The 23,089-nt window shown below is 38.5% G+C and overlaps 1 protein-coding gene across 1 annotated transcript; it reads left to right on the forward strand.

Annotated features, from left to right (window-relative positions):
• The first annotated feature begins 60 nt into the window (after window positions 1-60).
• On the forward strand, window positions 61-22,722 carry WASHC5 (WASH complex subunit 5). The gene is made up of 29 exons (XM_026045645.1): window positions 61-79; window positions 788-1,088; window positions 2,889-3,034; window positions 3,722-3,806; window positions 4,078-4,178; window positions 5,075-5,267; window positions 5,578-5,730; window positions 6,060-6,173; window positions 6,689-6,860; window positions 7,122-7,249; window positions 7,825-7,954; window positions 8,629-8,741; window positions 9,334-9,500; window positions 10,047-10,122; window positions 10,835-10,945; window positions 11,059-11,199; window positions 12,477-12,557; window positions 13,235-13,336; window positions 13,933-14,112; window positions 14,838-14,962; window positions 15,361-15,523; window positions 16,721-16,823; window positions 16,941-17,020; window positions 18,772-18,875; window positions 19,332-19,461; window positions 19,576-19,672; window positions 19,951-20,104; window positions 20,309-20,396; window positions 22,356-22,722. Exons 2-29 carry the CDS (start codon window positions 903-905, stop codon window positions 22,410-22,412), a joined length of 3,480 nt encoding a protein of 1,159 aa, XP_025901430.1. The 5' UTR covers window positions 61-79; window positions 788-902; the 3' UTR covers window positions 22,413-22,722.
• The last annotated feature ends 367 nt before the right edge of the window (window positions 22,723-23,089 follow it).

The following is a 23,089-nucleotide window of genomic DNA, read 5'->3' on the forward strand; positions in this document are numbered from 1 at the left end:
CTTCCCTGCCGCTGCCGCCGCCGCCAGCGGCCCCTCCGCAGCCGCGCCGCGCTCNCGCGGAGCCGCCGCCGCGAGCCCCGTAAGCGCCGCGGCCCGGGCCGGCCGCGCACGGTGGGGGACAGGGCTCGGCTCCCGCAGGGAGGGGGACCCCTTGGCTGAACCCAGCTCCTGACCTGCCCTAAATGCCCCAGAGCTTAAAAAGCGCTTTGTGTTCCGCTTTGTTCTTTCCACATCTTTCAGGGGGGAAAAGAAAGGCCCTTAAATTCAGCTGGGGCCGGGAAATGCAAGCACAGTGCGAAAGTGCTCTTTTCAGCAGTAAATAAAGGGAAGGAGCAGTGTTGTTTCCATTTTCCCAATATGTGAGATTTTCCCTTGTTCCAACACAGGTTTCCCTTGTTCCTTGTAGTGTTCTTAGTTGTTTTTTTTTTTTTTTTTTACATGACTGTAATGTTATAAACACATCTCCTAAGGTCTTAGTTTGTGCTTTCCTTGCTGATATCTGCTGTGTAGCCTGCATGGGTTCAATGTTTTGTYTCATTCTCTAATAGTTACCCCAAAATGTTGTGGCTTAACGAGTCAGGCTGTTATTCCATGCCTGGTCACGCAGGTGACCGAGCCAACACTGCGTGGTGAATATAAATTCAGTTTGTTGATCCATTTGAACAAAACGTGGAGCATTTAGATTTCAAAAAAATGTAAGATTTAGCTGTGCTTAAATCCCTACAGAATAAATGATCAAAAGTATAACAATGAAACACTCAGAATACGGATATTTCTGTTTTTACAGGTGCTGTTAATGGACCGGCCGCTCTTCTTACTAGACTTTCTTCTTCACACGACCTAAGGACTCGCCCCGAGAAGAGGCTGCAGGGCTGTTGCTGCTCGGTCCCGTTGGCTCCACAATGGTTGATTTTCTAGCTGAAAATAATCTGTGTGGCCAGGCCATTCTTAGGATCGTCTCCTGTGGAAATGCCATCATTGCAGAACTTTTAAGACTTTCCGAATTTATCCCCGGTGTTTTCAGGCTAAAGGACAAGGCTGATCAACAGAAGTATGGGGACATCATATTTGATTTCAGTTATTTTAAGGTAAATCCTWTTCATCTGTTGTGATGCTTCCCTTGTTGCACTGATAGAGCATACCGATGTTTCAGTTTATGCCCTGAGAAATGAGGGATCAGTGCTAATATTCATCAGAATTGACTAAAATACTCTGCTTGCTTAGTATTTACCAAAATTCACCAAACCAAGATGCTTTTTGGGTTATGTTTGTGCACTAACACCGCCCTTTGGCTGTTTTGTATTTATATACACTTACATACTTGGCCTTGTCTGATTTATTTTAGGAACACACCAGTGAAGATTATGTCCTTAGCTCCCTRGAAGTTCAGCCACTACCCACATTTTTAGAGCAGATAGTGAGGTGSTTTTAAATGCAGACATAGAAAACAGGCCCCGCTACAACTCTAATAACATCTGATGAGTCATCTGGCCTTGCGTTTCAATGAAGAGTGATTATATGCCACTCGAGTATTAGATTTGGGTATTATTGATTATTTTGATTTTCTAAAGAAACTAGATTTTCTAAAGAAACTGTAKATTTTTCACCTTAGGCTCGGATCCTGCGTGCTTGGTTGTTTTTCCTGAGCTCAGCACGCCTGTCTTCCTTTGGTTATCTGTAGCTTTTTCTTTGCAGCCGTAAACACTGATTTCTGCTTTCCTGTTTGACAGTAGAGTGGTTGTTCGTTCCCTGCACGTGTCCGTGTGTGCTGAATCAACCAATAAATCAGAGCAGTGTCTGTGAAAGCTTTCATTTTTCTCACAGAACTAAGATTCTTGCAGTACCCTTTTTTTCCCCCTTCTATCGCTTCGGCATGATTTGCAAGGAACTACACAGCCTATGTATTTTGATTCCTCCCTCTAGCTTGTGCAGCAAAGAAGGCATTACTGTTAGTGCAATGTGGATTAGTTTTGTTTTTGTGGATTTTTTTGTGGCATTTTGGATGTTCAATACTTGAGGCACGGAAAATTCTGAGCACAGGTGATTTCTCGGTTGTCTTTAGATGTAGATTTTTGTTACCAATCTATTTGTGTATTTTCAGTGATTTTTTTTTTTTTTTTTTATGGAGTACACATTAACAAAACCTTTTAAAGGATCACATGTCAGGGAAGTGATGTTTGAGTGTCGTATTTTCAGCTAACTTTTGGGGATAGGCCTGAAAGGTGGTGAGGAGATAGCAGCAAATGGTTAAAAGTTAGAACCACTGCTTTCAGAAAGTCTGGCTCTTCCTCTTTTTTTTTCTATATAGCTGTTAATGATATGGTTTCTGCATCAATTTGGGGGACTGGCACTGTGGTAGGTCTAGAATTTGTCAGATGTCTCAGGTTTAATTTTGGAAAGAGTTTCAAGGTATGAGAAGGTACAAAACTCTCTTTGGGAGGCCGCAATACTATGATTTCTGTTTGAGAATCAACCAGATCAAATGTGTAAAGGAATAAGTTCCAGAAAGAGGAGATAGTTGTTCCCTCTTCCAAAAAAAAAAAAGAAAAAAAGAAAAAGAAAAAAAGATACATGGTAAAATCCTGGCACCAGGATTTTACCTAAAGTGCTAACTATTCTTTTCATTGGTGACTGGAAGCAAAATCATTACACTTATCGTATCCAGAAATATATTATAATCATTATAGGTTGTGACAATGTAAAATTCATGATTATGGGATCCATGTTCAGCCATGATGTAGGTTAAAAACTTCAGGTGCCTCGTTTTAGTAATAATTATTAATTCTGTTGTTAGATACACACTAGTGGTTTTATATGTTCTGTGTCCTAATGAAGATTGCCTTGGACACAATCAAATATTGTCTCTAAATATGAATTTTCTTTCTTAGGGGCCTGAGATTTGTGAAGGCAAACTGGAAGCCAAACCTGAGTTACTGGATTTAGATGAAGAATTCCGTGAAAACAACATTGAAATTTTGACGAGATTTTATCTGGCTTTTCAGAGCGTTCATAAATACATTGTAGATTTAAACAGGTACAGTTTTTAGCCATGTACAGAGTTCCTTAAAGACTACAGTACTGTTTAATCTTAATGATTAGAAACTTTTCACTTGGAAACCCAATGCTTGCAGTAGAGTCTTAGATTCTAACGCCCTGTGAAACCTGACTTGCTGGACTGGACACTATTTTTTTTCTCTTGCTGTTGCATACCAACCTTATATATAAGCTGAAAACATTTAAGTTAATCAAGATGAAATATTTTTCTCATAGCTCTACTTTCAAACTTAAGATATATTAAGTTAATTATCATTAAGATAAATTTAAGGTATTTTTAGTAGGTGATGTTGAAGATGAATTCGAAATATGATAGTTTCACTAAATTTTAAAGACAAGAAAAACTTTTCCGTCCCAAATCTCTATTCTCTTCTGTGTCCTGCCGTGTTAAGGCTAAGAAAATGATATATTAGCTCTAAGTTACAGAGTATACTTCATTATCTTACAGCATTAGTAAAAAYAAAGGAGAATTTGCCAGCTGGTTGATTTCCAGGCTCTCGTTTCATATTGGAGCATCTGTTTTTTGTTGTGTCAAAAACATTGTGCTGCTTGCACTGGAGGAGTGTTGTGACATGTCTGTCTGAGTGAAAATTGGCCAGCTGAGTTATGAGAACACATGGTTTAAGAGGAAAATTGTTGATGACCAACTCTTTGATGTAATCCCTAGATATTTAGATGACCTCAATGAAGGCATTTACATTCAGCAAACATTAGAAACTGTCCTCCTTAATGAAGATGGAAAACAGCTTCTAGTAAGTACTCAGTGGTTTTGTAATTGTAGAAAATGAACCAACTAATTTAATTCTAGATATATTTTTGACATCTATTTTGTTTTTATCTAGTCTCAAGTTACCAGATTCATTGAAATGGCTTGCTATTAGGTGGTCAAAGCTCAAAAAACTATAACCTGCCATTTTCACACTATTTTCACTGTAGATTGCATGGTGTTAGTTTGTCAGATTTGATTTGATTTCTTTTTGATTTTTCCTTTTTGTTTTTTGTTTCTGTGTTTCTCCTTAACAGTGTGAAGCACTCTATCTATATGGAGTCATGTTGTTGGTCATTGACCAGAAGATTGAAGGAGAGGTCAGAGAAAGAATGTTGGTTTCCTACTACAGATACAGGTAATGTGGATTGGTATGCAGAAAGCTCAAAGCTGAAAGAATGTAACAATTGGTATGTTCAGTTAAATCAGTTTTTCAGTTAAGATAAATGGAGATACTGGCATTTTTTGGACTGATTGATGCATACAGATAGACCCTGATATTTCTGCATAGCTGTCTGAATGTCAGTAGAGATCCTTCAATTAGTTGTTTTTGCGGATCTGGCTGTAAAAGGGGAGGCCCTGAATTTCTCATGCTATCATAACAGCTTTGAAATCCATTGACAAATGAACTTTCACCTATGCTCCAAGTTTCAACTCTGAAACTAAAGTATTACATGTTCCCAGTTGTTGGTTCAAATCTCTGAAAAGTCCTGAGCATCTAGACAGAAAATGTATTGCAAATGAGACTTCTCAGAGTGCTCGATTAGCACTCGATAACGAGACTTCCATGGTAGGGAGAGTCTCTGAGAATTTCAGTGCAAACTTTTTCACTCATAATGCAACAAAAAAGGTGGCACTCTGTACCCATGCTGCTGGCTTTCCAGTGTGTACTGAGAAAAGATTACTTATCTCTGGGATACAGRGATAGAGCAGGAAGGGCAGTTTGGAAAAGGGGAGGTAGGAAAGAGCTAAATGTACCTCTTCTGAATGCAAAGTTTCTTTCTTGTCTCCAAGTAAAGTTTTCTTGTGTCTGCTTGCTTGTGCTTTGTATGCTTTCTTGGGATCCAGCATGGGCATTTAGCAGCATCCTTCTGTAGTAAGGTGAAAGTTAAAGTCCTGGAGTAAGCGTATAAAAAAACCTCCACAGCTTTAGTATCTCRTTACTTTCTTGGAACGAAAGGTGGGTTAGAAGGGAAAAGAAAGAATGAAGTAGTCTGATCACACAGCTTGGTATTTGTTCCTTTCAAAAAACAGTGCAGCCCGATCGTCTGCTGATTCCAATTTAGATGATATTTGCAAGTTGCTTCGGAGCACCGGCTACTCCAGCCAGCCTGGGGCTAAGAGGCCTCCCAACTACCCTGAGAGCTACTTCAGCAGGGTGCCCATAAGTGAGACATTCATCAGCATGGTCATTGGCCGCCTCCGGTCGGACGACATTTATAACCAGGTCAGTTACATGTCCTGTATTCACCTATATGTGAATATGATGTCTGATATTCACAGGTATGTGAACATAATTTAAGCCTGATATTCACATACCTGGTGAACATGTCGCATGTGTAAGCGTGCCCAGCTTACCTCTGTGGCAAATCAGGCAGCCTCCTAGTATCTAGGCACTCTTCTTTTTAATGTGTAATTAATATACAGTATTATGTATAGCATACATAATACTGTATGTGTGTCCTTTTTAATGTGCCCTGTAATATTTAAGGGTTTGTTAACATTATATTTTGCTTTGTTTCCTTTCCTCTTTCTAGGTTTCTGCATATCCTTTACCAGAACACCGCAGCACTGCACTGGCCACTCAGGCTGCCATGCTCTATGTCATACTCTATTTTGACCCTTCTATTCTTCACACTCAGCAAGCAAAAATGAGAGAGATAGTGGATAAATACTTTCCAGATAATTGGGTAAACGTTAATTCTGTTTTTAAACTGTACCCTGGATTTAATATTATTGGAATGATTTAGCTTGTTTTCTGCAAAGCTTGCTGGAATGTTATAAAAGTAGAATAGATTCTTCTCTGGGGGCATGATACTTTGTCTGGAGTGAAGCAGACTGAGTCAAAGCTTCTGGATCAGCATGGAAAACTATCCTTTGCCAATACCAATTATCCTCTTAAATGTTTAAATCAGCTGCACTCATACCATCAGAATACAATCTACTATAAAAAAGTAGGTTGGCATAATACAAATATAAACACAAATTTTTTCTTTTTGCTTTTTGCCTCCAATCTTAGGTTATTAGCATTTACATGGGAATTGCTGTAAATTTAGCAGAAGCATGGGAACCCTACAAAGCTGCCAAAACTGCCCTCAACTACACACTGGATCTTTCAAATGTGAAAGAGCAGGTATGTAAGCTGGAGTTTAATGTTTTCAGCCAGATTCAGACTATTTGGAGTATATTCTGTGTTGTCATTAATATAGAAGTCTCTTTTTCCTTGCATATGATTATTGTTTATATTATTTATATGAATACGTGTTAAAAAACCTGGTTTCAAAGTCTGGCCTCCCCAGGAAGGTTTGTCCTGCTTCTTCCTGGCTTGGTTGCGTAGCTGCTGAGAGTCACCACCATGTTTTGCAGTACTGGGCTGTGTTAGCTCACTGTGGGGTTTGCCCTTCCACAGCTTTAGAAGTTGAACATTCAGGGAGTGCAACCCTCAGCCAGATAGTTCAGGCCTTCTAGGCTGTCTGAACACTAATCCAGAAGAAGCATCCAGTTTCAAAGAATATCTGAATATCTGTTTGTTTTCTTTAAAGCACATTTTGACTCTGTGCCCTTTAAGTTCTTGGCAAGCCCCATGTTGTAGATGATGTTTTCCTTTTGAGAAAAGGGCTGTGTTAATGCTAATACTGCCTATCCCAGGCTAGCAGATACGCCGTAGTCACTGAGCGTGTGCACGCTCAAGTGCAGCAGTTCCTCAAAGAGGGCTGTCTAAGGGAAGAGCTGGTGCTGGACAACATTCCCAAGCTGCTGAACTGCCTGCGAGACTGCAACGTAGCCATCCGCTGGCTCATGCTTCACACTGCAGACACAGGTAGGACTTGGCACCAGGGTGTTGCAGTAGTAGCTCCTGCTGTCCAGGAGCTCAGTGGTAGGTGCTGAGAGAAGACCAGGCTGTGCTGCTGTTGAAGCCAGCAGGAGCTGATTTCATAACTTCTCGAGGCTTTCTTTTGCTAAGAGTCTCCCAGAATCCCAATCTGAACCATTATGCATGCCTGTTGTTAATATTCATATAAATGTTAGCAGCTTAGCTAAATTCTGTAACAGCAGGTAAATCTTGTCCTTCCTCTTGCAGCTTGTGACCCAAATAACAAACGTCTCCGCCAGATAAAGGATCAAATTCTGACAGATTCAAGGTACAATCCCAAGATCCTCTTCCAGCTGCTACTGGACACAGCTCAGTTTGAATTCATTTTAAAAGAGGTAAAGTGCCCCTGCTGCCTTCAGTGTTCTCATCTGAACTGCAGAGCAGGGCTGAAGAATTGAGTAGCAGGAGTACATGTACTGCTCACTCCACTAATGTAAAGAATGGGTTCTTTATTGGGAAATTCTGGGTTTTGTTGATTCTGAGTTATGAAACAAACTCCCATGTGACAGATCTGRTAAAAGGTGTAAGGGCAGGTTTGACTTCAAGTACAAGTACTCGTGCTGAGCTGAATTTCCTTTTGCATAAGCTAAGATGACTACACAAAGTATAAGTTAATGTTAGAGCATCTTCTAGGCTCTCTGAGCTGAAATGCCACTGGATATTTCTGTAACTGGCTAAAAATCAGTGCTATATATCTTGTACTGTATTATAAAATTCTGTTATTTATGTCAGGACATGTCCATCCCACTAGCTATATTTTTCAATGTTGTCAATTTTGTACTTAAAATTCTGGCAAAATCTCCCAAGTATTTAGTGCTCCATATAAGTTCAATCTGGTGAGTATTTTATTTCATTTATATTTTGTAGTATGTTGTCTTGCCAGTCTGAACCATAATTTTTTTTCCAAAAGATGTTCAAGCAGATGCTGTCAGAAAAACAAACAAAATGGGAAAACTATAAAAAAGAAGGGTCTGAAAGGATGACTGAGCTTGCTGATGTCTTCTCAGGAGTTAAGCCTCTTACCAGAGTGGAGAAAAATGGTAATAATAATTAAACCCCTTTGAAGTAAACCAATTCTATGCATTTTTTCTAAGCTGATAATGAAAAGAATAGATAAAATAATATTAATATGAACATAAATTATATAAATATTTACATTAAATAGATAAAATKATGAAAATGGCATAGATGTAATGCATGCTCTTTTGTTAGATTTTGTAAGCTAAGCACACATATTTAGGTACCTAATGTTTAATTGTCTACATTTTTTTTTATATATATTTTTTTAAATGTGTTTCTTATCTCATAATTTAGAAGTGCCAGGTAAGGCTATGAAATGCCAGTTCTCTTTTCCATGTTTGATGTAGAGTTCACAGGCAAACTTAACTAAAATATAAAAATTGAAACTGCTAAGGCAATTAAATTTGTGATCGATGAATTTACAATGTTATGTTTTAAAGGGTATTATTGTTATTTTTATAGGTTTCATGCTGCATGTTGCCTTTGGTAATTCAGAAGGGCTTTCTTGGTGGTGTGTGTTACTCTTGCTTAAGTGTATGCCACTTGCTGAAATGTAAAAACAAGCTGAAGACCCCTTAAATGATCTGATATATGTTTAGCAATTAGTATTTTTGGCTGTTATTAACCAACAATTTCCTCATGTTTTTGCTGCTTATTATGTATGCAAGGATTTGATTAAATCTWTCTTAAATAGAAAATCTTCAGGCTTGGTTCAGAGAAATCTCCAAGCAAATAATGTCCCTGAACTATGATGATTCCACTGCAGCAGGGAGGAAAACTGTGCAGCTAATACAGGCTCTGGAAGAGGTAAGGCAAAGAAATGTTGAGATAAATAGAACATACTGACTGCAAAGAGATAAATAGCAAAGATGTTCAAATCTAAACAAATTAGAAATTCAGACCAGTTTTGTAATGTTGTATATAAAGCCACCAAGACTTGCTTATAGATCTTTTCATTGTAAAAYTAAGAGTATAGCATGAAAAGACTGTCACTTGCAGTTTTAAATTATTAGGATTTCTTGGAAGCAATAAATTCAGTATTAAACATAATTATGCAACATTKTTCATCATTTTACTAGAAATTCTGAAATGAGAATTCATTTGAAACCAGAATTTATTTGTAATTTGGCAAGAAAAGTAAAAAATACTCATTTGTTTTGTTTTTTCCCGAATTTCCAAGGTATAAAAACTCAGTATGGTTTTCCTTCTGCAGTAATTTTGTGAATTTCTTATTTAATGCATCTCTAAAACAGGCCAGGATATTTCAGTGCCTTACTATATTAAAAAAAAATACATATGTCATCTTTCTGATTATCTTCTGCTCTTCTTCAAAGAGCAGACAAAACAGACAAAAAGGACCTTTTTTTTTTTTCCCCACTATTTATTCTGGTAAATCTAGGTCCAGGAATTTCACCAGCTGGAATCTAACCTGCAAGTTTGTCAGTTTTTGGCCGACACGCGCAAATTTCTTCATCAGATGATCCGAACTATCAACATTAAAGAAGAAGTCTTGATCACCATGCAGATAGTTGGTGATTTGTCTTATGCTTGGCAATTAATCGACAGGTATATATTACCAGGAGGTTTTTCCTCTGAGTTCAGGAAATAAAATGCATAAATATTATTAATGCTAGAAATTCTCCTGTTTGGAAATGGTCGTAAAGTCTTATTTTGTGAGCTGCTGAGTTTATTCAACTCTTAACAGTTTGAATAAGAATTAACAGCCATGTTTGGCATATKGTTAGTTACAGACTGTGTGATACTGTTAACATTTTACTGTCTGCCTGATCCTAATTTTAAGTTCTGTAAAATGTTGGAGATCCTGTAGATTCTCTAAAATGAACTAAAACTCCTGTGCAGGGTGGGATTTGCTAAGCTGCCACTTCATTAACGTGGGTGTTACTGTGCATGATATACTCTCCTTTCAGCCAGCTTCCCCTTTATCTTATGATTTTCCATGACCTGTATCTCTTCAGACCAAATTCTTCCTTAGTGTAGTTTCACTCATCTTCTATGCCATTTTTGRGTTATTTCTGGTGCTAATGACATTTTAGTATCTGAAAATCAGAGTTCTGGCAAAGACGCTGACTTCTGTCTTATTTCCTTCTCCAGCTTTACCTCTATAATGCAGGAAAGCATAAGAGTCAACCCATCTATGGTAACTAAACTCAGAGCCACCTTTCTGAAGGTAAGTATGAAAACAAAATTCAATGTACTTTAACACTGCAAGTCAACTATGGCTATTGTTAAATAGACTTCAAGTCTGTAAAGTTGTGTATGATTCAGATCTTCTCACTGATGTTTTTCTGTATCTTCATTTCTTTAGAGGTGTAACAAATTCATAAAATAGTTTTAAAGAAAATAAAATTGAGTTATGCATGTTACTTTATGCAACCAGTCGTATCATTGCTTTTAGTCGAGTTAGTCTCATCATCCAACTTCTATCCATTATAGTTACTTGCTGGAGATATGGATGCTTAGATGGGATTTTCCATGTCACAGATGGCTGTGGGAGTTCCAAGAATAATGCTGTATATGCACTTCATCTGTCATAACKTGGGAAGATGCGTTTTTTCTCTAGAAATATAATTGAAAATATCGTATGGGGGAACCTGAAAGCAGAAATTACAACAAAAGTCTTTCATGCTGCTCATAAATTCAGAGACTATGACCAAGAAAAATGTAGTGTTACAGGTTGAATTTGGGACGTTTTGACAAAAAAAGACTTTGTCTGTTTGTTTATCTACCCAGTCAGCAACCTGCTGTTGTAATATTTCCCTTTAGGAAAAACCCTCCCTTTAGGAGGAATTGCAGTTGGAGGTCTGAACAAGAGAGTTCAGGCATATAAGAGTTATTAGAATAACAGACCTGTGAATTTAAACTATTAACTTTATTTCCAGCTTGCTTCTGCTCTTGATTTGCCACTTCTCCGTATCAATCAAGCCAACAGCCCTGATCTTCTCAGCGTCTCACAGTACTATTCTGGCGAGTTAGTTTCCTATGTAAGAAAGGTAGGCATTTGAAGAGGCATACTTAGGTTGTTCTTTAATTGCTTATCCTCAATTTAAGGTTCTTTTTCACCTAAGAATGTACTGACTGTTTGTCTCATCTCTTTTCTGCCAAGGTCCTGCAGATCATTCCAGAAAGCATGTTTACCTCTCTCCTCAAAATTATAAAGCTTCAGACTCATGATATTATTGAAGTGCCCACTCGCCTTGATAAGGACAAGCTACGAGATTATGCTCAGCTTGGACCACGATATGAGGTGCAGTTGAAATAGGGAATTCTGAAAAAGTAAACCTTATAGATGGCCAACATCAGCCAAGTTTAAGTAGATACAGCTCCATAGAATTTGAACATCAACAACAAAACTGGGTTTGTTGACTTCAGTTAGAATTGACTGGTAGTGCAGGGGGGAAAGGGAATAAAAGTATAATAGAAAACATAAGTATATTTGTAAATGAGGGTAAATGTTTTCAATTAGTTTAAGTAGGAGTGGAAAAAAATGAAGTCTGGAAAGAAGCCGTCACATTGGGAATGCTTGTTCCAGTAGAAGAAGAAGGTCCCAGGCTAAATGAGTCAACAACTCTTGCAGACCGTCAAAAGTGAACATGGGCTGGAGAAGTGCTGATCTGATCAGCTCAAAAAGCTGCTATTGCTGTTTGGATTTCTGTGTTGCTGTCAATCTGGAAATATGAAAAAACATTGAAATTATTTGACCTTCTTTTTATTAGAAGTTGGTGAGCAAAAGTATGAGTAAGACGGATATATATTCAAAGAATATATGCTTTAGATCTCCAGGTAGTTATTACAGGTCAGCCTTTTTTCAGTGGTTTTTGCCAGAGATATTTATTGAGATTTATGTTATCGAGTTGTGGATTCTCATTAAGCTTTTTTTTGTTCTGTATTTTTGGGAGAAGAGAGGTACTCACACAAAGGCTTTTCACTTACATTTTCTGTAAAATTTTAAGTTTGAACTGCACTGTCTCTATCTTCTGAATATCATAAAGGCAAAAGATTGGCTAGTTTGGCTGTACTCTGAGCATACGGATGCTCACCTTATAATTTAAAACTAAGTGAATGTTGCTGTGTTAAATCCATGGAAACAGGCAAGCAGATCCATTGCTGGCAGCAAGTTTTGTTGTGAAGCAGCTGTGTAAAGCTGGGCCCCTGGGCTGCACAGGGACTAATTGCCATTTATATCTACTCATAAAACACAAAACAGAGTCTTTCCTCCCATAACCTGTGTATCTATATGTATATACATATGTACATGTATATACATGTATATATACATGTGTATATATATACACTGTATATATTATATATACACATGTGTATATATATATTACATGTACATATGTATATATCAAGTACTTCAAGTAGTACTTGAATTAGATGAGAAACTGAAGCTCTATCTGTGAATTACTTAATTCTAAAGTAGGAAGCTAGCTCTGTTAAAATATTTATTATGTTTTTAGGGTGATTATCTGTGTATTAAGGAATCACTTCAATCACTTGTATCCTCTGTTCCTATTACAGGTGGCCAAGCTAACCCACGCGATTTCAATCTTCACTGAAGGTATCCTCATGATGAAAACTACTTTAGTTGGTATCATCAAGGTAATGTTCCCTATTTTTCATTAGGGAAAAATCACTTGGTAGCAATTGGCACTCTAGGATGGGTATTTCCAACATTAGGCAGGACCTTGAGGGAAGATTAAAAAGACAATTAGAAATAAATTGGCCTCCAAATTTTCAAACTGGGATGCCAAACTTAGCATCCTTAAATAATATATTTTTTATTTGGATGCCAAGAACACACAGTTCTCATTTTACATAGGTTTATCAGTTTTCATTGACGCATTTTGGAAATTGGGAAAATGTTTGCAAGGTTTCCTGGACTGCTGTTTCTTCCGTAGGCAAAGGCTGCTTTCCCTACATTAAGATGCCTCTTTCAGAGTCTCAAAAGGAAGCTCAGGAAACACAGTGTTTGCTCACTTTTGAGCAAACAAACAAAACCAATGTGCACTAAGCAGTGTATGATTGTAGTACCTACTCAATAGACCATTCACAAACTTCGAAAATGGGAAGTACAATTCAAAYCTTTGCCATCTAACTTAAAAGAATAACTCTGTTGTGTATCAGAAGTATTTAAACACTTCTTTTGGCCAACTACTGGTACAGAAGTGCATGTCATGGCACTGCTTTACTGTTACATGTTGAATTTCTTCTTGGTACAAGTGAAATGTTTCTATATTTTTGATAGCTTTCTGACTTTCAGAAAAAATGTTTCTTAGGTGGATCCAAAACAGTTGCTAGAGGATGGAATAAGGAAGGAGCTAGTAAAACGAGTTGCTCTAGCTCTTCACAGGGGACTTATCTTTAATCCTAGAGCCAAGGTGAGTTGCACCTACTTTTTCTATTATTTTTTGAGTGTCTCAGTTTTGTTGCAATCTCTTTCATTATAATGTGTTAGAAAATAATTTTTACTTTTTTGTGCATGTTTCATTTTTGCAGATAAAATATATTTTTGAACTTCTTAGAGATTATTTGGAATGCCTTGTTTCATGGTAAAATGAGTTCATAAACTGTCAAGGGGCAATGGAATCCAAAAACCTATTTCTGTTCTATTCCCAATTGCCACGTGAATTCTGAATTCATGGTGCTATCTTTGTGATGACTGATGGCAAAAGATTATGTATCCAAGGCACATGAAAAACATAGAATGGAAAAGATAGATTAAAGTGTATGACTGTTGTTTTGTTGCTGTCCAGCTTCTTGAGTCTCTTCCCCAGATCAACCAGTAGTACTACAGAAGCCTAAAATAAAAATCAGGAGGAAAAAAAATCTTGAAATACGAAACAGAACCTTTGCAGTTCTGTCTGCAGCATTGTAAAATCTTGGAAAGACATTTAGAAGCCTCATGTATTTTCTTTGGATTCTGCCTATTCAGGGTTCAATTTTCATCCTTTCCTTTTCCTTTTTTTCCCTTTAGCCAAGCGAACTGATGCCCAAATTGAAAGAAATGGCAGCTACAATGGATGGATTCCACCGATCATTTGAATATATCCAGGATTATGTCAACATATATGGTTTAAAAATTTGGCAAGAAGAAGTTTCTCGCATTATTAACTACAATGTTGAACAGGAGTGCAATAACTTCCTCAGAACAAAGGTGCTAGTTACAACAGGAATGGTTGAATATGTTAATAAATGTCTCAATATTTGGCTGTTTGTGTTTGGTTGCAAAGTGACTGATAGAACATCATGCATCAACCAAATACATGTGATTTGAACTAAAATATGCTTGACTGCAAAAGAACATCCATCATGTTCTGGGGAAATCATGCCCCAGAAGGTGGTCCACCTTCTGGGGAATGATTTCAGCATCTCCTCTGTATTAGTTGCATACAAGCAAAGGAAAGTGCCACAGAGTATTTTAATATTTTGCATAAACAGGCAATATTATTTTCCTTCCTGAAGAAAACAGAGAATACTTACTGAATCATAGCAGTTCTCCTTTGTCTGTGGCCAGTTATCAAAATGCAGACTTATGAAGACTGCCATAGTAATCTGCTCTTTTTGGGCAGCATATTGCAGCTGACAAGTGAAGGAGAGAATACATCTCTAATTTAGCTAAAAAATGGCAGATATATTCTTGCAGAAAGGAGCAAATGGAATTCTCACCAGCAGTTTAGATTGCTGTCTTTAAATTCTGCTTGTCCTCTATCTTAAAATTAATTCTTTATATTTTATTCTATTTTTATAGTGTTTTGCTGCATACAATTCACTGCATTGTTCTATAGCACTTACTACTTTCAAAGAAAAGAAATTGAATTTCTAAGACAAATTAAAAATACATCTAATCATAACATTACAAATTACTGTTTTACTTTTCAGATTCAAGACTGGCAAAGCATATACCAGTCTACTCACATTCCTATACCAAAATTCACACCTGTGGATGAATCTGTGACATTTATTGGTCGTCTTTGTAGAGAAATCCTGAGGATCACAGATCCAAAGTAAGTACTATATGCCACAAGCTGTGTTATAGCTCCATGCATTGTATAGGTCAAATTCCACTGTATAATAAGCAAATATAGTGATTATAGACAAATAGTTTTTCCTTGGCTGTTATATAAAGGCTACCTTCTTTAAATAAAACTTACTTAAACAATCCTGTGCATTTTAAGTATTAGTTTGGAAATTTGCAATTTTAGTTTAGGAAGCAAAGCAATGCATAACACAGACAGAGTGAGAGATGAACCAGGGGAGAGGGATAGAAGCCTTGCAGAAAATGGAGTGTCTTTACAGAGTCTTTCTGTTGTCTTTCAGAGTAAATTAACTCATTTCTTTGATAATCACAGAAACAGTCTGCAGCCCATTCTAAAATAAATAAATCTGTTTATCTTTTCTTTAGATTTACATGTTACATTGACCAAATGAACACCTGGTATGATACCAAAACTCATCAGGAGGTCACCAGTAGTCGTCTCTTCTCAGAGATCCAAGATACTTTAGGTACCTTTGGTCTCAATGGTCTAGACAGGCTGCTCTGTTTCATGATTGTGAAGGAGCTGCAGGTAATCTCTGGGCTTCCTTTTCTTCACTTTTATTGCTTAGTAACTTGTTCCAGTGGAATTTAAGTTCTGTTAACTTTTGAACTGGCAGGTGGAGCTAAGTATTGTGTTGTGGTTGGTAGGCTTTTTAATAATAATCTTATAAAGCCAAGGCTTTAGAAAAAAATGAATTTGAGATCAGAAGTAAAATACCAGCTACAGATATAACTAAAGTTGTTAATCTGGTATAAATGGTGCTAACCACCATAAGTTACATATTAACATTAAATACAGTTCATAAAGAATGCCTTTCATGCAGAATGGCTGAGGTTGGAAGGGACCTCTAGGGATCATCTAGTCCAGCCCCCTGCTCCAGCAGGGACACCCAGAGCACGGGGCACAGGGCGGCATCCAGGCGGGTTTGGAAGATCCCCAGAGAAGGAGACTCCACAACTGCTCTGGGCAGCCTGTTCCAGGGCTCTGTCACCCTCACAGGAAAGAAGTTCCTCCTCCTCACATGGAGATGGAACTGCCTGTGTTTCAACTTCCACCCACTGCCCCTTGTCCTGTCACTGGCCACCACCGAGAACAGTTTGGCCCCCTCCTCTTGACCTTCTCCCTTCAGGTATTTGTACATGTTGATCAGATCCCCTCTCACTCTTCTCCAGGCTAAACAGGCCCAGCTCACTTAGTCTTTCCTCATAGCATAAGTGCTCCAGTCCCTTAATCATCTCAACTGTATGTTTTCTGGAAGTTGTTTACTGACCTCCTATCTAGATATGTCCAAAGACTTGATATTTTTCTTGTTTTGCTTGGGCAAGGRGATTGTCTGCAATGATACGTAACACCTCTACTTACAACAACTTCTTGATTTTCTTAAATATAAAGCAGTCTGAATACATCCTATTCCAGTTAGAAATATAAAAAGCAATAATGTTRGTATTGATTAAGATTACTTAAAGATTACTTAAGATTATTTACTGTTTTTTTCTTTAAATAATTGAAGAAACAGTTGGCTACAGGGGTTTAATGTATTGATGAGGAGGTGGATCTGCAGGTCTCATACTGCGGAAAAACAGAAAGTTTAACAGCTCTGCAACTATGGAAATATTCCTTCTCTTACAACAACAACAAAAAGCCATTGAACACATACATGCTTTGATTAATCTTGATGGCMTTATAGCCATGTGTGAGAATTTATTATTTCTTTCTTTTATTTAGAATTTCCTCAGCATGTTTCAGAAAAATATATTACGAGACAGGACAGTACAGGATACCTTAAAAGCCCTTATGAATGCTGTCAGTCCTCTCAAAGGAATTATAGGTAAGTGCCTTCTGTTTAAGATGCATCTGTCATCTTAGTGCACTTACATTTGTTTATTTCTCACTTTTTTTCTTTTTACTTTCCTTTTTTCTAAACTTCTTGTCCTTCTTTTTGCAGCAAATTCAAACAAAGTTTATTCTACAGCAATTGCAAAAACTCAGAAGGTGTGGACAGCCTATTTAGACTCCATAATGAAGGTATGTTGATATGACTCAGCGATGCACAGAGTCCCCTCCAGGATCTTTATCTGTGAATTTTACAGTTATCTGTTCTTTTGATGTGGAATTCTGTAACATTAAAAATCAAGCATGGCTGGATATGTGAGAGCTCCCAGACTTTCTTTGTGTAGATGGCCCTTAATCCAGATTAAAATGCACGAAGTGCTTAGCAGTAGGGCCAATAAGTTAAATCCTATAGCTTTCCTAAACTGAGGTAAAGCTTTATTGCTTGGGCTTTCTKTGTAGGCTGAACTAGTGCTCAGCATGTGCTGAATTTGCCTTGATCACACAYAAGTCAGTCTAARAAATCAAATGTTTGACCAACCTGTCCCATGAACAYGTCTGTTCATCCTCCCCAACCTTTSTAACCACCTAAATGTCAAATGGTTTTTCATAACTAACATTTTTCAAAATGCTGTGGAGGGCTGTGTATTATTGAAGAGGGCAAGATTAGAAAAGGAAGGGGGAAGTTGAGTGCACTAAACCTCTCTGGGATCTCCTGTCRTTGCTGCTTCCTGCCACTGCCCACCCTAAGGTCTGGAGGGAGGGAAGAGGACAGGAGGATTTTTACATACAGGTGAAAAACAGACAAGCAAAAAGCTGCATTTTCCAAAGAGTTCCTGTCCCCTTCCTTCTCCCTGTTCCTCCCCATCTCCCTCCCCAGCCTACAACATCACGATTTATGAATGTGTATATGTACCAATCATTTACCCAAATGTATAGGTAGTGAAAATCCATACAAATAGCAGTTTCATATCTACTGAAGCTTTAGTCCGTGCCAAGCTGCAGATGGTTCTTTTCCTTTTAAATATTTTAAAAGTGCTTTTAAACACTTCTTTACCTCTTGTAATTTTAGAAAATCGTAAGGCAGTTTTTGTTTGAGGGTTTTTTTTAATCCCTTAAAGGATTAAATTTTTAAGAGATAAAACTGCACAGGGACTGCACAGTCCCTTAAAGACCTGACTGTGAAAGCACAGCTTCTCTGACATAGGTTGTATCTTTTAAGTGACTCTTTCCTTTTGAGTTAGTGTTTCCAAATTATACTAGTATTTTTCTGAAGAATTTGAAATGAGAATCTTTGCCAGTTGTGTAATAATTGACTTTTTGGTACCTTGAACAAGAGTGGGCTTTATTGTTCCCTGTGCACCAAAACTTTCTAGATATAAACTATTTTGGTGATTTTTTTTTGAGTAAAATAACGAAGCGTTCCTATCTCAGTGGGAAAGGCTTGTTGTAGTTCAGTGACTGATCTTTGTAGGTGTCTAAAAATCTTTATTTCTGAAGTACTTAATGAGCTGCAACAAACTGTTTGCTCTGGGATTTTATACCTGTTACTACTTTAGTGTCCTTTTCACGATGCTTGGATTTGACTGTGAGTGAAACCTGGGCCTCTCCTTTGACTGCCCCTCTCCTTTGCTTGCACAGGTCACTCAGTTCTAATTGAATCCAAATCAAAGCACTCTAACTAAATGAGAGAGCAGAGCCAACCGCCAGATGACTTAGGAGTTGACAGTTGTTGTCCTGGAGTTGACAGGAGTTGTCCAGTTGACAACCTAAGTTGCCAACTTACGTTAGGCAGCCCTACAACTGCTCTAAGAGGCAGTGAGGATTTAAGATAATCTATATTACTGTACATGGTAGTTATTTATAATAGTTTTCCTGAGTTTGACTTTCCTGTTCTCCTGTTGTCTCCAGTGCAACACCCTTGTTTTGCTGGTTTGTTTCACCAGGTTGGTCAGATGCAGCTGTTGAGACGGCAGATTACCAATGAATTGAACTATTCCTGCAGGTTTGACTCCAAACACTTGGCTGCTGCTTTGGAAAATCTCAATAAGTAAGAAGCAAAAAGAGCAACCTCTCATCAATGCCATGTTAACTGTTGTTATCAGCTAAGCAGTCTTTAAAATCTAAATTAGGGCAAAATGTGGAGTCTGACATTATTCTTACTAGAATCTGAGCCCAGTAAAACCTGGGGTTAAATAAGTTGACTAGCTAGTAATTTGAATGAACATGTTAGGGGGCAGTGCAGCTTTCTAGTTGCATTCGGTTATTCCTGGAATTGAGAGCATGCCTGGGTCAGAGATAAGAACAGTGACCCTGTTTGGTGCTCATTTTGAAACGAGTAAGGTCTGGTCTTTATAAAAGAAAAAATCCAGAAGTTGGTTTCCTCTTGATTGTAAAAAGCTACAGATTGTGTGTGTGTGAAACTCTTACATTAGTATGACGTGCAGCATTGTGTCAGGTTCATTTGTGGACAGGGTAAATGAGCACTTARTTTGTATTCCTTTAGAGCAATACTAGCTGACATTGAAGCACATTATCAGAATCCATCACTGCCTTACCCTAAAGAAGACAACACTCTTCTGTATGAGATCACGGCTTATTTGGAAGCAGCTGGCATTCACAATCCACTGAATAAGGTTAGGCTTAACCTTATTGCTTGATCTGTTGGCTTTTTTACAGATTACTAAGTGAGGGGATGGGGGGAAGTTAATATGTGGAAAAACTGTATTCCTCTTCTTTATCTTCCTCAGATCTACATAACAACAAAACGGCTCCCGTATTTTCCCACTGTCAACTTCCTGTTTCTGATTTCCCAGTTTCCCAAGCTTCAGTACAACAAAAACTTAGGTATGGTATAAGTTGTTGTTGCTTATTGTTCTCTCATTGTAAACCTTATGAAAACCTATTTAAAACCAACTATCTAGAAGATTCTCAGTTTCTGACTCCTCCAGTGGAATAGGAAACAGAATCTCAACTTTTGACTTTATAATTTCATCTTAGCTCATCTCATTGGATAGCTTGGTGATATTTACAGTGGCAGAAATGCAGCTGCTACGTTTTTCTCCAGGATAAAGGATATATTCTTTGTGATCAACATGTGTAGGTTTTGTTTTCTGTCTGTGCAGGCGTGGTGTGCAAACGGCCAGCTGATCAGATTGACTGGCTTCCTTTGGTCCTTGGTCTCCTCACCCTCTTGAAGCAGTTTCACTCCAGATACACAGAGCAGTTTCTGGCTCTGATCGGCCAGTTCATTCGCTCAGCRATGGAGCAGTGCACAAGGTACCCGTGTTCCTTTCCCTCTGGGCAGGGTTTCAGGATAACCATCACTGCCTTCTTGAACATGTTGTTCTAGTAAAGTATGTTTGACATAATGACTAAGATAAAAATATTTTTCTTCTTGTAATGGGATCACATGGTACCTAACTGAAGTATAACTGGAATTCAGGCATTTTCATACAGTTTTATCCATTTTATTTTATTTAGTCAAAAGATACCAGAGATGCCTGCTGATGTGGTGGCTGCCCTCATGTTCCTGGAAGACTATATTCGCTATACAAAGTTACCAAGAAAGGTAAGAAATAATTCCATGTTTCTGTGTGTAGCCCACAGTGCTAGTCCCACTGAACTTGCTTATCCATAAATCCAGTGACAGTGTCTGAGAAAGAATTAAGAATAATTGGGATACKTCCTTACTTGATGTTAGCTGATATTGAAGCTACTGATAAAATACTTGTATATACTAGCTTGTGCTTGTCTGGTTTATTATTTTTTAGATAATCCAACCACTACTCAATGTGGAAGCTTGKTTTTTTTTATCTTATTTTCCTACATGGTTAAACACTAAAGGAGACTGAAATCAGGTCGTCTTGATAATAGATGCTATTTTGGGCTTGAAAATACTTTCTTTTCTCTCTGGAGCCTTTTCAGAGGTCCTAAGCTTATGGTGTAGTTACGTAGAATACAGTAGTTACAGTATGTGTCTGCACAGTGTATTACTATATTCCATAGAATATAGTAGTTATAGTATGTGTCTGTTGTGGGACRTGGCATCATCTGTAAATGAATGTCCAAACCATGGGCGGGTTCAGCCATGTCCAAAAACCTGCATTCGCCCATCTCAGGTGTTCTGTAAAATACTGCTGCCAGGAGAGAGATGAAGAATGCCACCTGTTCTGAATAGACCCTACTGAATTCCCCTGCCTGCACAAGCTGCAAAGTGTGTGTTACTCACATACGTCGTGCAGATATTGGCATATCAGCCATATTATCCTTACAGAAAATAAATTTTGCTRGTACTTCAGCTTCATATGGATATGAAGCAACAGCCTGTTCCCATTTCATCTTCAGAGAAGTCCCTTGTGAGAAGCTTTGTGGTGGGAATGAGCTAAAATAATAGTTCTGAGTTACTACAGAATTAAATAATACAAATAATGGCAGAATTGAATAATGACCCCCTGGGGTCAGTACTGGGCCCAGTGTTGTTCAACCTATTGATCAAYGACTTGGGCAAGGGCAGTGAGTGCACCCTGAGCAAGTTTGCAGATGACACCAAGCTGGGTGGAGTGGCCGACACTCYRGARGGCTGTGCTGCCATCCAGAGGGACCTGGACAGGCTGGAGARTTGGGCAGAGAAGAACCTCATGAGGTTCAAAAGGACAAGTGCAGGGTCCTRCACCTGRGGAGGAATAACCCCTGGCTATTCCTGGGGCACCAGTACAGATTAGGGGTTGACCTGCTGGAAAGCAGCTCCACGGAAAAGGACCTGGGAGTCCTGGTTGACACCAAGTTAACCATGAGTGAGCAGTGTGCCCTCGTGGCCAAGAAGGCCAATGGGATCCTGGCCTGCATCAGGAGGAGTGTTGCCAGCAGGTCAAGGGAGGAGATCCTGCCCCTCTCCTCAGCTCTGGTGAGGCCGCTCCTGGAGTATTGGGGCAGTTCTGGGCTCCCCTGGACAAGAGGGACGTGGAGCTTCTAGAGAGGGTCCAGCAAARARTRACAAAGATGATTAAGGGAYTAGAGCATCTCTCATATAATGAGAGACTGAGTGAATTGGGCCTGTTCAGCCTAGAGAAGACTGAGAGGAGATCTGAWCAATATGTATAAGTACCTGAGGGGAGCATGWAGGGAGGAAGGGGCCAAGCTCTTCTYRGTAGTGGCCAGTGACAGGACAAGAGACAATGGGGGAAGTTGAAACRCAGGCAGTTCCATCTCCATATGAGGAAGAACTTCTTTCCTGTGAGGGTGACAGAGCCCTGGAACAGGYTGCCCAKGGAGGCTGTGGAGTCTCCTWCTCTGGGGATCTTCCAAACCCAYCTGGATGCCRCCCTGTRCCYCGTGCTCTGGGTGTCCCTGCTGGAGCAGGGGGTTGGACTGGATGATCCCTAGAGGTCCCTTCCAACCTCAACCATTCTRGGATTCCTGWYAGCAGTGAGGTGTCTTGAGAGGTGGCAGGTGTTGTGTTGATGGATGAATGCAGCCTACAAATGAACACTGCATAAACTATGTGATTGTGACTTTCTGTTTTCTCTAGGTTGTCGAAGCACACGTGCCTAGTTTCATTTTTGATGAGTTCAGAACTGTTCTGTGATCACAGAAGAGGGCCAGGTCCTCCTCCAAGCCCRAATCAGGGAAGTGGGGACTGAAGGTGACACAAACACTGCTCTTCAGAACTGAATCTTCTCTGTTTTGAGGCAATATCTACAACTGTCTGTATGAAATGCAACTACTATGAATAATTAACAGTTGTTTAAATCTTGGCATCTTACGCAATTTCTAGCTCATCCAAACACTGTACATTTTGTACTGCATATTATAAATGCTGTATGTAATTGTTTGTGTATAAATCATTTAGAGTTTTCTGTTGTTGTTCTGAATAACTATTTGTGAAAATTTTGACTTTTGTATCACAAATAAATGTTTAAACTGGAGGTAAAGGTCTCTGTTTGCCAGAATTATGATTCAAAATTATCAGTTTTCCTTTTAAGAGAACCATTGCTGGGAATGAAACAAGTGTCTGGATCTGTAATACAAATGTCAAAGAGAAAATTCTTGTGAAGGGACAGAGGAAGAATTAAACCCCCATAGCTGGAATGTCATGATGCACTCTTCAAAGGCATGCTGTCAAGGTTGTTTAGAAATAAATATTTATTAGTATGAAGAGATTTATTAGTATAAAGAGTTTTTATTAGTATAAAGAGTTTTAAAGAGTTTTAAGAGTTTAACAAAAAATGTGATGAAAATTATAAATGTATTTAGATTTTTCTA

Source organism: Nothoprocta perdicaria, unplaced genomic scaffold (assembly GCF_003342845.1).
Source record: "Nothoprocta perdicaria isolate Ctin4 unplaced genomic scaffold, notPer1 scaffold_407, whole genome shotgun sequence".
Lineage (NCBI taxonomy): Eukaryota > Metazoa > Chordata > Aves > Tinamiformes > Tinamidae > Nothoprocta > Nothoprocta perdicaria.